Below are 16460 nucleotides of genomic sequence, written 5' to 3' on the forward strand. Positions count from 1 at the left end.
ATAGGACCCCTGCTAAATGGGCAGAAACAATTGGTGACGGACAGGGGGGACAAGGCTGAACTCCTCAACGAGGTCTTTGCCTCAGTGTTCCTAAGTGAGGGGCACGACAAGTCTCTCACTGGGGTTGTAGAGAGGCAGCAGCAAGATGCCAGACTTCCATGCGTAGACCCTGAGGTGGTGCAGAGTCACTTGGAAGAACTGGATGCCTGTAAGTCGGCAGGCCCGGATGAGCTCCATCCGAGGGTTCATGGCAGGCAGATCGTGCCTGACCAATCTAGTTTCTTTTTATGACCAGGTTACAAAACGTCTGGACACAGGAGGAGGGGTGGATGTCGTATACTTAGACTTCAGGAAGGTCTTCGATACGGTATCCCACCCCATACTGGTGAACAAGTTAAGAGGCTGTGACTTGGATGACTACACAGTCCGGTGGGTGGCAAATTGGCTGGAGGGTCGCACCCAGAGAGTCGTGGTGGATGGGTCGGTTTCGACCTGGAAGGGTGTGGGCAGTGGGGTCCCGCAGGGTTCGGTCCTTGGACCGATACTCTTTAATGTCTTCATCAGTGACTTGGACGAGGGAGTCAAATGTACTCTGTCCAAGTTTGCAGATGACACAAAGCTATGGGGAGATGTGGACACGCTGGAGGGCAGGGAACAGCTGCAAGCAGATCTGGACAGGTTGGACAAGTGGGCAGAAAACAACAGGATGCAGTTCAACAAGGAGAAATGCGAAGTGCTGCACCTAGGGAGGAAAAATGTCCAGCACACCTACAGCCTAGGGAATGACCTGCTGGGTGGCACAGAGGTGGAAAGGGATCTTGGAGTCCTAGTGGACTCCAAGATGAACATGAATCGGCAGTGTGACGAAGCCATCAAAAAAGCCAATGGCACTTTATTGTGCATCAGCAGATGCATGATGAATAGGTCCAAGGAGGTGATACTTCCCCTCTATCGGGCGCTGGTCAGACCGCAGTTGGAGTACTGTGTGCAATTTTGGGCGCCGCAATTCAAGAGGGATGCAGATAACCTGGAGAGGGTCCAGAGAAGGGCCACTCATATGGTTAAGGGCCTGCAGTCCAAGCCCTACGAGGAGAGACTAGAGAAACTGGACCTTTTCAGCCTCTGCAAGAGAAGGTTGAGAGGCGACCTTGTGGCCACCTGTAAGTTCATCACAGGGGCACAGAAGGGAATTGGTGAGTATTTATTCACCAAGGCGCCCCTGGGGGTTACAAGAAATAATGGCCACAAGCTAGCAGAGAGCAGATTTAGATTGGACATTAGGAAGAACTTCTTCACAGTTCGAGTGGCCAAGGTCTGGAACGGGCTCCCAAGGGAGGTGGTGCTCTCCCCTACCCTGGGGGTCTTCAAGAGGAGGTTAGATGAGCATCTAGCTGGGGTCATCTAGACCCAGCATTCTTTCCTGGTTATGCAGGGGGTCGGACTTGATGATCTATTGAGGTCCCTTCCAATCCTAACATCTATGAATCTATGAATAGGCAAAAGATGTGAGTCATCAAAGGCTTGCTGACATGAGTACTTCTTACTCACACAGATAATCTCATGGTAAACCATGTGGAATTACCTTTGTTAGTAAAACACCAGATGAAAGACTAGAAAAATATTCTCTGCAGGCAATGAAAGTTGCCTCCATTACATAGGGGCACATGCCTGCCAGGACTTATGCATGCTTACTGCCAAGTCACAAAACACCCATTTTTTTCCCCACCAAAATGTGGTAGGGTTGGATATTGTTTTTGAAGCTGTCTACATTTTTTGCTATCTCTACTCTGGGTAAACCTTGTGGCTTTTTTTCTGTCCATAACCTGGGTAAGACAGATGTCCCCTTTTCATAGAGGAAGATGTTAGTTACTTAGAGACACGTAGGCAGTGAACAGCTAACAAACAAGCATTCCCAAGATTCTGACTTTTGGAAGACTGACTGGGCAATCAACTGAGAAAGGAATAGGCTGATTTTTTTGCTCTGACACAAATGTCTTTTGTGACTACAGGCAAAATCACCAGATCCTATTTGTACTATCTTATTACCCGTCTAAGTATTATCTTCCACCCTGAGTGAGTCTTTGAAAAACTGTTAACACAAAAGGTGGATAGGTCCTCCTCTTCCTTGGCGCATCCAGTCTTAAGGGCAGGATGACAGCACATTAAAATGGGACAAGATAATGGGTTCTTTTTAGGGATCTGAGGGGGTGGAATTGGGTCAAGTTTAAGGACAGTTGCCTCCCTCCTAATAGGTAGGTTAGTATCTGGTCCTTTGCCTTTCCATGCTACAGTTCCTTTTTCTCTAAAATGGCAGTAACAATATTTCTACACGTGGCGGGGGGGGGAGGGGGGGAGTAAGAATAAACATCTTCCTTTTCTCCTGTCTTCATTAAACCTGAATTTTTCATATTTCTTCCCATCACCACAGCATAGTCCACATATGTTCATTGACCTACCTTCTGAGGCTCTTCATCTTGCTTTTAGGGATGTGAAAGGTTAAACATGTAAACAATAAGTATATTTATTCCAGTAATGCATTACCAGTTAACATTTAGTGTGGGGCACAGTCTGGTGGAGAAGGGAAGTGGTACGGTGCCTCAGGAATATGAAGGTGGCAGTGCAGACAGAAAGAAGGGAGGGAGGGAGGAGCAAAGAGGAAGGGAGAAGAAAGGGAAGAGGCAAGGAGGGACTAGTATCCATAGCTAGTCTACTCCCTTATTCCCAGCATGTCAGCAGCTGCAGCAAGCTGGGAAAGTGCCTTGCTTGCTAATACCACCCATGACTTCATGTGGGTACTGCTGTCTGGTGCAGCTTGACATCGCCTCCTCCCCACCCTGTCAAAGGTCCCAGGGAGTACCTCCCAGCCACAGCTGTGTCCCAGCAGGTCTGTACGTGGCCCCCAGCTCCCCATCATGCTCCAGGCAGGTGGCCATGGCCCTTCCCCTGCAGTGGGGTGAGGCAGGGCAGGCGCCAGCCCAGGGATCTGTATTCCGTGGCCTGGACTGGGTGTGTTATCAGTTAACTGTTTAATTGATATAATTAGAGGAGGTTAAATGGATAATTTTTAAAAGGTATTTTCATCCCTACTCTCTTTGCCCTCCCAGTGACCATGGGGCCCAATTTCTAGCCCTGCAGATGGCATGGCTGAAACATCACCAAAGTAGTGGTGCACTTGGTAAATGTTTGGGACTTGATCCTGCTCTGTTTGAAGTCAGCAGAGTCTGATGGGAGCCTGCTTGAGGTTCTTTAAGTTTTAGGGTTTTGCAAGCCCTTAAGGAAGATGAACTAAATTGTAGTTGAGAGTCATCCTTGTCGTAAGTTGTCAATTAACTTCACTGGTCACTTGGGAGATAAACGTAATAGGATTGATCATACGAGCAAGGGCCAGTCATCTACAAGAGAAATGGAATCAAACAGCTTTCCAAATATATAAGTATGTATTTTAATTAGCATATGCTCACAGAACAAATAGGGCTGCCAATTGCCATCTATATAGAAGACAGAATTTGGTTTGGCATAAATAACATGATTCAAAATTAGCACAGTGGCAGTGAGAAAGTTTCTGAGACTTCTTGACTTATTTTTCTAGGAAACGTATTAATAGTAGTGTTATCTAGTGGACAGAGAAGGGTTTCTATAGCAACTAATCAAATTAAAACTACCCCTTCAGAATAGACTTCCCAGAACTTCTTGGCTTTTGGAAATGTGTTTGCAACAACCTGTTAGTCACAGAATGAATGAGCAGTTTTTAAAACGTTGCCTCTGGTTGGTCTGAAGGAAAAAAAACCTTAACAACCAGCATTCTTCATTTCCTGTAAATTCTCCTGTGAAACTGATAGATCAGTGGCTGCACAAATCCTCTTTTAATGGTTGTAAAAATTCTAAGAAAACAATGAAAGCTGTATTTGTGTGTGTGTGTTTGAAGCAACTGGAGCATGCATTTTTAAATTTTGTGTGGACTATTCCTTATATGATGTGTGTACTTCAGATAGAGGATATTTAGCTAGTGTTTAGGAAAATGGCTACATTGATTCATAGTTTTTATGCTCCATATTTTCTCTTGTGTTCAGTATAGAGTTTTATAGCAATTGAGTTCTTATCCCAAGTAATATAAAGATCAAATAAAATATGTAATGCCATAATTTTGGCCAGCCCTTTACAACAATAAAGAACGTGGTCAAGTTCTGATCTGTGACACAGGTAGAAATCCAGAGTAACTGAATTGAAATAAATATTAATCTGCAGTTGTTACAACATAACATACATGATCAGTACCTGGTGTATGTATTGGATAGACTAGGAAACTTGTGCTCCTGACATTGTCTAACTAAGGCTTCAACAAAACTTTGGCTCAACAACACCTCAGCTTCTGGCAGTCACCCCTCCCCTTCCACCATGACTTCTCCTTAATGTAATGAGGTCCCAGGTTCTAACCAAGTCCCCCCTCCCCCTCCCCTTTCCTTTCATTTCCCAGAAAGTGACCAGGCTTGGTTGGGTTGCCAAAAATACAGGCAGGGATTTTCAAGGACCTTGCAGATTGCACCTGGAAGATGAGAAGTCTAGTGACACATCTTCCAGGAAGATTGAGAGGTTTGAAGGAAGGTTCAACAATAAGGGGACAACTAACTAGTATATATTCCAATGAAGTAGAATACATCTGCATGGGTATCTATATAGTAATTGGCAACTGGTCTTCTTGTAAAATCATTGAAATACAATTGGTTTCTATAGTTGTTCAATGCATAAAATAATATAAAAGATTTAAGTGTTCAATCACATGTTTAGGGGCAGATTCAGGGTGGGGATGGGGGTGGGGGAGGCAGTGGTGCAGTTGCACCCCGACTTTGATTCCTGCTCTACCCAAACTTTAAAACCAACTGCCTCAGAGGGTAGCAGTACTTCTATTTAGGCAGTACTGAGAGAGTCAATTAACTTCATGGCTCGTTATAATCTCTGTTTAGTCCACAGTTTATAATGATTCCTCTCCTTTTTAATGATTTTGATGTTCCACTATTCAAATTATCCTTTCTTCTGCATTTTTTCTGTCTGTTAGTCATTTTATCTTCTAGATCATGCAAGCACAGGCAAAAAGAGGAAGAAAGAAAGGAGGGACCACGCTTAAAATGAACTGAGATTTATTTCATGGCCACATACAATTCTTTTAAATAATGTTTGGTTCTCCAAGCTGGGAGGGCTATTGGAGTCATGATGGTCAAGGAAATATACAAGTGGCAAGGATCTGTGAATGCTATCTTTTATTGGACCAACTGTATCAACCTTGCAATCTAGTTGGTCCAGTAAAAGATATAGCAAAAAACCCTTGTTTCTTATACTAATTCCTTCATTTTGTCTTACACAAACGTAGGTTCACATTTGTGGACATTTTGCAGTAATGCTTTTTGCCATACATAGAGGACACAGCCTGTTGAGACTTCTCACATTATTCCATGTTGTGTTGTTTATATTTTCCAGAGCCTTCACTCTGAGGCTTTTAACGTGCCATATTTTTGTTTTTACTTATTCTCCTCTAAGCAACAGAAAATGTTTGTTATATTGTGGGACACCTTCCTATTGAAGTTTTCTTCACCATGTTCTTCACAGCCTGTCTTTTCTACTACAGGGCAGTGCCAGCGAGGCTACCTTGGTTTCACTGCTTGCTGCCAGAACCAAAACAGTCAGGTGTTTTCAGCTGGAAAACCCTGAACTAACAGAGTCAGACATCATGGGCCGGCTAGTGGCTTATGCTTCCGATATGGTGAGCACATCTATTCATCTAAAAATGGTTATAACATTTTTTTTCTTGCTTAAAAAAAAAGGAAGACACCCTGCTGTACAGATTGTTTAGACTGGGCTCTTTGATGCTGAGAAGTTTATTTAATTCTGCTTGTCTAGCATCTACCAAAATTGGTCCATATTTGGGGTTCCTAGAGGCTATCTCAATGCAAATAGAAGTGAATTAAAGCATTATAATGTATTTTAAGATTACCATCTGACTACTCCTATTCATACTTAGTATTAGGTGTGCAAGGTATGCCACTGAAGATGTTGCTTGTGGTGTAAAATACTAACCAAAATGAGTATTACACAATCTGGGTCATAATTTAACAAATTTGCTCATGTACACACAAGCTTAAACTTGTGTGCACACGTGCATTTCCTCATACACCAAATGAGTTCCAAAGAAATGGGCTTTAACACCTAAAGAAGGAAGCTGCGATATGTTTGAAAAAAATCTTACTGGAATCAAGCAAGTTCCTTCCAAGTATTCCCAATACAATCCCTGTTTTCTTGCATTGTATTTAGGAGATTTCTTAGACAAATTCTCAGCCTGGCTGAGATCATGGAAAGCTCTTACCATCCACAAAAGCAAATCCTAGTCCCTTGGTTCCACTACTTTTATATTTCTAAAACTGCTAATCCTATCAAAGGAGGGCAAGCAGTGCCGCCTTTTCCAATAAGCATGGCATTTTGTTATCTAAATGTCAGTCAGATAGGAGGAATCTCCAAGTACTTGATATTTAGTTAGAACAAATCACTGGTTATAGGGCATAAATTGGGCATCTTTCAGGTTAATCCAGACTTTGCCATCACCATATGTTAAGACATAATGTAATTAAAAGATATTCATGCTCTGCTGGGGAAGAGTAGACTGTTATGGTGCAGACGATATGAGAACAATCAGGATACGAAAGGGTAGAAAAAGAGCACAGTAATTTTTAAAAGGCACAAAATGGTCCTGTGTTCTCTTTGAACGCATGCTGTGCAGATGGCCAGACACAGAGCCCTACATATGAGGCACTAATGAGGTAGGCCTCACTGTTGTTTTCCCCTTTTTGTTGTAAATGGCTGATCTGAAATGGATACTGACAGCCCTCTTTGCCTGCTGAAGGTCAGGGGATTTTCTGTCTGCTGAAGTATTCGCCTTAAGACATTACTGACCTTTCAAAGCGGATCGTTGCTGAGCTGACCGTTCCTTCCACATTAAGCACAGACCTGTGGGACAGATCACCGAGTAATCCAGAAGAGAAAAACCAAATGCTTTCCCAAGAGAGGGAGACAACACATTTATAAGGGGTACAGGCATTTTCACAGGGCAAGAATGGGGCAGGAATGAAGATAAAAGCTCTTTTCTGGGAGGTAGGAAACACAGATGTAGACCTCTACCCTCTCTAAACTGGAGCTAGAAGGGGAGCCCATGTCCTCCACATCCCTGGCTACCAGGTTATGAGGTTGTCAGGGGTACGACTAAGATTTAGGTGATCAATGCTTGACCCTAGAGGGTCTCAACCCAAAAGGATTAAGGAGCAGACAAGGTCCAGACTAAAGGCATGAGACAGGAGGACCAGGAGCAGGTATGTCAGGAGGTCAAGGTTTGAAAGCGATGGAGACATGAGTGATTACTGAGAGAGAGCCATAAACCAGTGGGATTACAAGCAGGAAGCAGGGATTGAAACCAGCATCACCAGTGCAAAGTGGGAGGGGAAGAAGAGCGGCTGACAACAGTAGGTGTAAGGGAAAAGGACATCAGTAGTCAAATTAAAGCCATAGACGAGGAGTTGGCCATCAAGAGATAAGGGTCTTGACTGGATTCAGGACCAAGGAGGAGGGAAAGGGGTCAAGAGCTGCCAGATCTGGAGCAAAGGGGTCTAAGCTGGAATCTGGAACAAGGAATCAGCAGGCAAGAAGCAGGAAACTAGGAACAAGGAGTCAGAAGACCAAAGCTAGACAGAGACATCTGTTTTAGTAAGTAGCCTCCTAAGCACTGAAAGAGCAGCTGCTTATAAGCAGGCAGCTATGTGCACGCAGGCAACTGAGGCCTTCTGGAAGTAGTTAGACTGCTGGCTGTCAGGTTCACTGGGTAACCAAGGCCAGCTGGGGCTAATTAGCTGGCTTGCTGCCTTGAGTCCTTAGTCACTTCCCCAGTTGTCTCACTCATTCCCAAACTTCCCTTTTTAGGTGCCTAAGCTTTTAATTCACTACTGTAAATGCCCCTGCACTGGGTAGCAGAGTAGCAAAGCACCTAAGTAAGAGTTAGATGCTGTAGCATCTAAGTTCTTTTATGGGCTTAGCCCCAAGATCCAGAATAGCTGTAGGCATTACAGATCTTGTTTCAGCATTCTTGAAAATGGGATGATAATTCCAGAATCCTGCCTACATTTGAATTCATTTAATTGCATTCTGTCCCACAATTTGAGTTGGTTATAATACACCTCTTGCCATCCTACCCTAGAATTAAAGTGCTGGGTTGCTAAGCCCTGTTGAGCAACTATTGCATCCTTCCCTAGAGTTGACCACCTTTCATAGCTAGCTAGTGTTTTCCTCAAACATGGCCCATTATTAAAGTGGCAGCTCATCACAGGTTCACTTTAAAAACAAGTCAAATTGAGGCTACTTAAAGTTGAAAGGCAGAAACTTCATCTTTTTCTAGTCTTGGTGAAGCAGAGTTTTGCCATGGTGTGAGCAATCTGCTTTTGATGTCTCAGCATGTTGGTACAGCAGGATAGGAAAGAACACCATATCAGCTCTGATTTTTGCTATGTGGGTTTTGACTGACATGACCTTTCATTTAAATCATAGTTACACATTTTATAAGAATTGCACAGGAATCTTTTACTCGGTCTCATTACCAAGGTATACATATCTAGAAATATATTGACTCTACAGAATCTCCAAATATAAGGATCTTTTTTGCCACATAAATATTAATAGGCAAGTAGCAAGTGGACCTCAATTCTGGCAGAAGATGAATGAATACCAAGGGCATTGCTTATCTAGTTGGTAAAGGTGGAAAAAAGCTTTACCAATGTAACTTAAAGTATACGTAGTCCACCAGAATTTTATACCCTGAAACACAACTTCCTAAAATAACTCAAATTAGTTGATTTTGTGAAAGTTAATTGTTTTTGATTGCTTTGGTAGAAAATTCTGAGGTTGATAAACAAGCCTACCAAATTCTCAGAGTATGCTCAAGCAAAACAATCAGTGGTAATGGGAATATTATTGGCATGAAGTCTGAGCAAGGGTTTCAGAACTTGGCCATTCATACTTCATAGTTAAGATGTACATGCAGTTCACTGAGTGATGGTTTTCAGATGTGTGGTTCATTGGAATTAAAAAAAGTTCCAGTGGAAGACGCATACTTTAAAACTTGCCTATTTTATTTCAGGCTCACTGCTCAGTGGAAAGAGCTGCATTAATTGGAGGAGTGAAGATGAAAAATATCCCTTCAGATGATAAATTTATTGCCCGGGGATCTGCCCTTCAGAAGGCTTTGGATGAAGACAAAGCTGCTGGTCTCATCCCATTTTTTGTAAGTACTGATTCTAACTGTTTTCATTGATGGACTTACTGCACCTGAAAAGCTACTTTCAAGGGCCAAGTACAGGTATTACACTTCTACTGATATAAATTATTGGAAACTGGTCTATATGCAAAACAGAACAGAAGTTTAAAAATGGCAGAACCCAGTCTAAGATTGCCTCCCCCGGTGAACGTGTGTTCTGTGTGCTATCGGTCTAAACTATGCCACTTACAGAAAACCATGTAACTCAGATTGATTCCACCTAGGCCTTTTTGAATGTCTCTGCAAGATAACCAGATGATACTGTATGTAATCTATGGACATAATAGTCTGCAGACTAGAGAGAATATGAATTTGACATGGTGAGTGTTCCACACAGTACACAACTTCTTCGTTGGGTCTCTTTTCTTCATAGGCTCCAGAGAAAGAAGAAAATAACTGAATTTTCTAGCCTACATGGAATTTAGAAGACTTTTTTTCTATGTGATTCATGTGTGCATGAACTGTCAAAGAGTAGCTGCACTGTTGAATAAGCACAGAGTGAGAAAGGGGCAATTAAAGGAGGAAAAACATTGGGTTCAGACAGGTAGATGGATGTCAGGGAACTTCATGGCTGCTTCCACACCTGAAAGTTTATGTTATATGCTCTTACAGTGAACTCCCAAGCTACAATTATCACAAACTTCTATGTTTTTCTGTTTTTGTGCATGCGAAAGAATCATAAAATCAATATGCAAAATGACAGTGTCATACTTAAGATCAGGAACAATCAAAGCCCTCCCAGAAACTATTACCCTCAGGGCCACATTAGCAAATAAAGAAGCCCCACAACCTATTAAGAAGCTTAACGAGATCAGTGGCTGTTAGATAGGTATGCGTGTAGCTCCCTCACCTCCCAATAAGATGTCCTGTGTTGAGAATAGGATGGAACATTAGTATCCAGCTCCAATCAGAATTCATGCACAGTGAGAAATGTTCATGCTGTGTGATCTTTTAAACTGGATACAAGTGACTTTTAAGGAGCATTACTCCTAATAAAAATAATGCTTTTGAGTCATTGGATAGAAACTGTGTGAATTCAGAATATTAATCAATTGCTTGTAACAAAAATACATTTTATTATGTTTTTTTCCTCCTGCTCATTCCATAGAGTTAACAAAATTAGAAGGTGAACTACATTTTATTCTTGTGCATCAACATCAACTTTTTAAAGTTAAGTTCTTATAATCGTGGCTATGGAAACTTGCAGAAGTCTGTGGACTTCATATAATATATCCTGCAGAACCTTTTGTGTCTACTGACACCCAAGAAGGAAAAAGCATGTCTTGACTCTCACTATCCAGAGATGAAATTTTAGGTTGGCATTTAGAAAAAGCACGCAAAAAGTAAATGTTGATATTGGGAGAAAATATACAAACTTGATGAGTAGACTTTGCTTTTAGAGTCCTTTTTTCTTCCTTTCTTCTTCTTTGATCATTTAAGGTAAAAGTTTCGAATGAGTCTCAGTATTTACACTTCAAATGTGACTTAGACATTTAAGAGCGACTTTCAGTAAAGCTTAGGCTTCAAGTCATAGAATCATAGAAGTCGGGTCAGAAGGGACCTTGTAGATCTTCAAGTCTGACCCCCTGCCTGGGCAGGAGGGAAACTGGGCTCAAGTGACCCCAGCCAGGTAGGCATTGAGCCGCTTCTTAAAGACCCCCAGGGTAGGAGCCAGCACCATTTCCCTTGGAAGTTGGTTCCAGATCCTAGCCGCCCTAACTGTGAAGTAGTTCCTACGGATGTCTAATCTGAACCTACTCTCCAACAACTTGTGGCCGTTATTCCTTGTTATCCCAGGGGGCGTTAGGGGAAACAAGGTCTCCCCCAAACCCTTCTGGTCCCCCCTAGTGAGTTTATAGACGGTCACCAGGTCCCCACTCAGCCTTCTCTTGTGAAGGCTGAACAGGTTTAGGTCCCATAGCCTCTCATTGGGGACAACAGTCTGCCCTGTTGTCCACAGATAATGTGGGTGGCCCTCCTCTGGACCCTCTCAACGTTGTCCACATCCCTCTTGAAGTGGGGTGCCCAGAACTGGACACAGTACTCCAGCTGTGGCCTGACCAGTATCGCGTAGAGGGGGAGGATCACCTCCTTGGCCCTACTTGTGATGCACCTGTGGATGCACAATAGGGTCCAGTTAGCCCTGCCGACCGTGACCTCACATTGTCGGCCCATGTTCATCTTGGAGTCAATGATGACTCCAAAATCCCTTTCTGCCTCTGTGCTCTCAAGAAAGGAGTTTCCCATCTTAAAAGTGTGTTGCCGGTTAATACTGCCCAAGTGCAGCACCCTGCACTTGTCCGTATTGAAACGCATCCTGTTTTTGATAGCCCACCCTTGCAACCTATCCAGGTCTTTCTGCAGTCTTTCCCTCCCTACTAGCGTGCCCACCTCACCCCAAACTTTGGTATCATCAGCAAATTTGAACAGGTTGCTTTTCACTCTGTCGTCCAAATCGCTGATAAAGAAATTGAACAGTGCGGGCCCAAGGACCGAGCCCTGGGGGACTCCGCTGCCCACTTCCCCCCAGGTCGAATATGATCCGTCCAACACCACCCTCTGAGTATGACCCTTCAGCCAATTAGCAATCCATCTGATCGTGTAGGCATCGATGCCACAGTTGCCTAGTTTTTTAATGAGGATGGGGTGGGAGACAGTGTCAAAGGCCTTCCTGAAGTCCAGAAAGACTACATCAATGGCAACACCTGCATCCAATGCTTTTGTGACCTGATCGTAAAAGGCAATCGGGTGGGTCTGACATGACCTGCCCCTAATGAAACTGTGCTGGTTGCCCCTCAGCATCATCCCCGATGTCGGCCCATCACAGATGTGCTCCTTGATGATCTTCTCAAAGAGTTTCCCCAGGATTGAGGTAAGACTGACGGGCCTATAGTTGCCTGGGTCCTCCCTCCTCCCTTTCTTAGAGATGGGGACCACATTGGCTATCTTCCAATCATCTGGCACTTGGCCCGAGCACCACGAGCGCTCGTAAAGCTGTGCCAAGGGCCCAGCAATAACCCCTGCTAGCTCCCTCAACACCCTGGGGTGGAGAGCATCTGGACCTGCTGACTTGAACACGTCCAGTTCCTCCAGAAGCACTCTAACTCGGTCCTCCTCAACCTTAGGTCTTGAGGTGTTCCCCTCAAGTCCGTCTTGAAACACGATGGGAGAGTCCCGGTCCCTGCACAAGAAAATGGAGGTGAAGAATTTGTTAAAGATGTCTGCGTTCTCCTCTGGTGCAACCACCAGATTGCCTAGCGCATCTTGCAGGGGCCCCACATTTCCCGGTGCCTTCTTCAAGAGAAGAGTGTTTAAGTCATTTCTGAATATGGAACTTAAACCACTTTGACCCATTTGAAATGCTCCCCCATGCCTTTTTGTTTCGAACTGTTTTGTTTTACTTAGCTTGGGCTCTGGTTTTACCATTGAGACAGTTGGACTGGAGAGTATGAACACTGTGCTATTTTGCTGACATGAAGGAAAGGATTTGAAGGAACCTAGGGAGAGCCTAGAAAATTCTGCCAATGGCTGTGTATGGGGAGAACCCCCCCCCCCCCCAAAAAAAAAACAAAAAACAAAAAAAACCAGCTTTCCAGAATGAACAAGACACCTCTAAGGCTGCTTACATGAATTGCTGCCATGGGGCCTACAGCAGAGGAAATGCATCATGCTGGAGGTTTCATTTCTGTCTGTGATAGCACGGTAACTCATATAAGTTGACTGACTATCTAGCGTAAATGTATCTTGTTGGTTGTTCATTTTAACAATATACTCAGAAGTGCTTACTTTTTATCAATATGAGTTTGTGGGGGTTTTCCCCCTACATTTTGTACTGAAAGTATAATTTTGTAGTCTGCTTCCAGGTACTTTTTTAATGTTAAAATAACTTGCTCCGTTCCTCAGACCTTGTCTACGTGCCCACTTTGCGAGTCATCTTTCATAAATATTCATCCTCTCTCAGTGTTTCCAGCTGTAAAAGGAGGAAATCAAACAATCTGTTTATAGATTCAGTGACGCCATTATAAAGGGAGTTTTTTACTGTATTTTGTCTCCTCTGTTTGCTCTGCTTTGAAACATGGGCTTTGAAAGGAAGTATTGGCTCAGCCTGAGTTAATGTGGCCTGTGCCAGGTCTTCCAATTTATTAGTATACATAAAACATGTCAGCTAAGATTAGACTAGATCTCATTATCCTTATTGCCGGCCTCTTTACTGAAAAGGTGTGCTAATTCCCTGTTGTGCTAAGCAGCAGTCCTTGCCTGGCAGCAGGGCTCCCTTCTTTTGTTTATCAGGTTTCAGAAGCTCTCCAATTTCTTTTGTCCTTGAGCAAATTGCCACTATTTTATTTTGTTCCTGTGACAAAGATATGCCCTCTACCAAGGAAACACCTTATGCCACCTTATGATGCACCTCCTCTTGTTCACTCTTCCTCCTCCACACAGAGAAATGCAACATCAAAACAGAAAGCTCAGTGGGAGGAATCCTGCCTGAAAAAAGATTGAGGGCCTAAAAATCCATCCTAATTAAGACAGCTGAGTTGCCTTGAAGTCTGTGTAACCTCTTGAGCAAAAAATGGTGTAATAGGGTATATGGTAAAGAAATCAAAGAACTGAGACTTCTTCTCTTCTCTGTGCTGTGTATATTGACTCTACTGAAGTCAGAATAACTATACCAGAGCAAGTGAGTAGAAAATCCAGTATGTATTTACTGGGCTTGATAGAAGACATAATTAATGTAGCCTGGTAGCCACGTGATAACTCTTCACATACATAAGGCTGCTTGTTGGATTTGATTGGCCTAATCTTTTTTTTTAAGAATCTTTGAAGTTATTTCCCCTACCATTGTCTCTGAGGTCTAGGGATTTGCTCATCAGCACACTTAGCACAATATGTTGTAAGAGTTTGGGAGCATGTCTAAAAATCTGGGGCGTTTTTTTGTTTTTGTTTTTTTTTGCTTTACTGCTCAAGATCACACTTTCAAATATATTTCTTTTACAAATGGTGTTTGCATAAATTAATGACCAGATGTACCTTGACACACAGAAACAGATGAGTTAGTTATACAGGGCACCTGCAGACATTTGGCCTGATTAGATGAGGGGGTGACTGATTCGTAAAATGAACTGAACATGGCAGGAGTTGCTAACCATCAGCATCCCAAAGGAGCAAGCCCCAACTTAGCCAATATGGCAAGATGCCAAACCCTACATTTGGGTTCCGCTTCTACAAGGCAATGAAGTACATGTTGACTTAGGCACATCAGGACCTTGGGATCTCATATTAAGACAGAAAACGACGTGCACTGGAATTAGTTCTGGATGAAGTATCAAAATGTGAGGCAGGATGCACTAATCAGAGCCCTAACAAAATGAAAAATAGAGTCCACAGCAGATGGCCTTGTTCACCTTCATGTGTACAAGTGGGCTGTTAGTACATTGACCTTCATAAGTCAGTGCAGGTGTATGGCAGCAGCTGGGGAGTATATTATAATATACTTCAGTGACCTGATGACATGCTAAAGCTACAGTACAGTCTCAGTGGTTAAATAAATCCCCAGCACAAACTCTCTGTGGCTCTAGCTGAAATGGTTCTTCTTAGTGATGATGTACAGGATATTAAGAAGCAGACAATTTGCATCCAGACTGCTGTAGGCAGTTGTCTCCACAGAATTAAAGAGTTGGAAGTGCCTCCACAAATGACCACTGAAAACAGTTCTTTTCACAAGATTAATAGTGCTAATTCAATGATGTGGCTGTCTGACAGGCAACATTCCCCTCAGAAAAGGCTGGGATTGTAGATACATTACCTTATGCCCAGAAGTGGTTGTATTATAGAGAGGGGAAAATATCACTAGTAAATATTCAGTTAACACAGAGATGAGCATTGCATAAACAGAAAGGGAAAAGGATAGCTAGGTTAGAAGTTAATATTAGTAGAGTTGTGTGAGGTGTAGTAGCAGAGCAGTAAAAGTCTCTTGCTACAGAGCGGTGGGGGTAAACCTTTCTCTGGACTTGTGCTAAAGGTCGCCTCCCAACTGATCTAGCTGTTGTGTACCTGGCCATTTGGGCTAGGGAGTCAAAGGCAGCTGGATGGGATGTCATCTACATAACTCCTATGTGTGCCATTGGCCATGGAATCTGTTACACCTTAACCATGCCAGCCTGGTATTTTTGGGGAAGATGGTTGCCTTTTTTTTTTATCACTAAAGCACTAATATGATGACTACCTAGAAGCATCTTTGAACTGAATATACGGTAGTCTGAGATATTTGTTGTTTTTTTAAATAGTGGTTGTAGTTGCAGAAATGACTAGAAAATTAGCATGAGGAACTCTGTGTCAAGGAGTCAAAATTGCCTCATGGGTGGTTTAATAAACAGTAGAAACTGGTATAACCTGGGACCAATTATAGCTCTGCATTCACTGCTCATATATTAGCATAAAGATCTCCTAAGTATTTAGGATAAACATAACCCCTATAAATATCACTGGTAATCACTTCTTTAAATGGGACATGTCTTTTTGCATATTTCAGTTGCGTAAATTTTCCTGGCTATTCTTCTTATTCTCGTTACCTCCAGAAAACCATGATTCTGAAGTCTCAGTTAGTTTTGCATGACAAATCCTGTTCCCTTATTGATCCACATGACATTTAACCAGCCAAGCCCTTTTAAAGTTGGTAGGCATATGCAGATTTGTCCTTTGTGTACTATTGGGAGATTACACTTCTAAAAGTTAAGGATTCTGCACTGTCTGAAGCTTTGAATGTCAGAGATACAAGTGTACGTTCCCTGATACAGGGTGGAATGACTTGAGGTGAGAGAACCAAGTACTGGGCTGCTTCAGATCCACATAAGGGCAGAGTTATATTTACAGTACACAAGCTGAAAAGGATAATGCCTGGGGGCTTTCCTGAGCTGCCAGTTCCATTTCTGTGAAATAGCCTGTCCTCTGCCCTGAACAAATGTGATTATGCTCCTGTAATATGGGCTACAAATTGGGTTAGGTTCATTGTTTAGTACTGACGCAGGGTTATGTGCCCTGATGAGAGCAGATGCTGTCACTTTAAGTGGTTTCTGGGAATTAACACAAGTGGCTTTGGGGCTTAGACACCTACCGAGAA

The 16460-nt window shown here is 42.9% G+C and overlaps 1 protein-coding gene across 4 annotated transcripts in view; it reads left to right on the plus strand.

Moving 5' to 3' along the window:
* Positions 1-16460, plus strand: part of LOC106736839 (aromatic-L-amino-acid decarboxylase) — a 126881-nt gene that overhangs the window by 57225 nt on the left and 53196 nt on the right. For all 4 annotated transcript variants that reach the window (XM_019483868.2, XM_019483867.2, XM_019483869.2 and 1 more), the window contains exons 5-6: positions 5621-5755; positions 9167-9310. In XM_019483868.2, coding sequence (XP_019339413.1) covers positions 5621-5755; positions 9167-9310 — 279 coding nt within the window. The remainder of the gene's footprint in view (positions 1-5620; positions 5756-9166; positions 9311-16460) is intronic.

The sequence above is a fragment of the Alligator mississippiensis genome, chromosome 5 (genome assembly GCF_030867095.1).
Source record: "Alligator mississippiensis isolate rAllMis1 chromosome 5, rAllMis1, whole genome shotgun sequence".
Taxonomy (NCBI): Eukaryota; Metazoa; Chordata; order Crocodylia; family Alligatoridae; genus Alligator; species Alligator mississippiensis.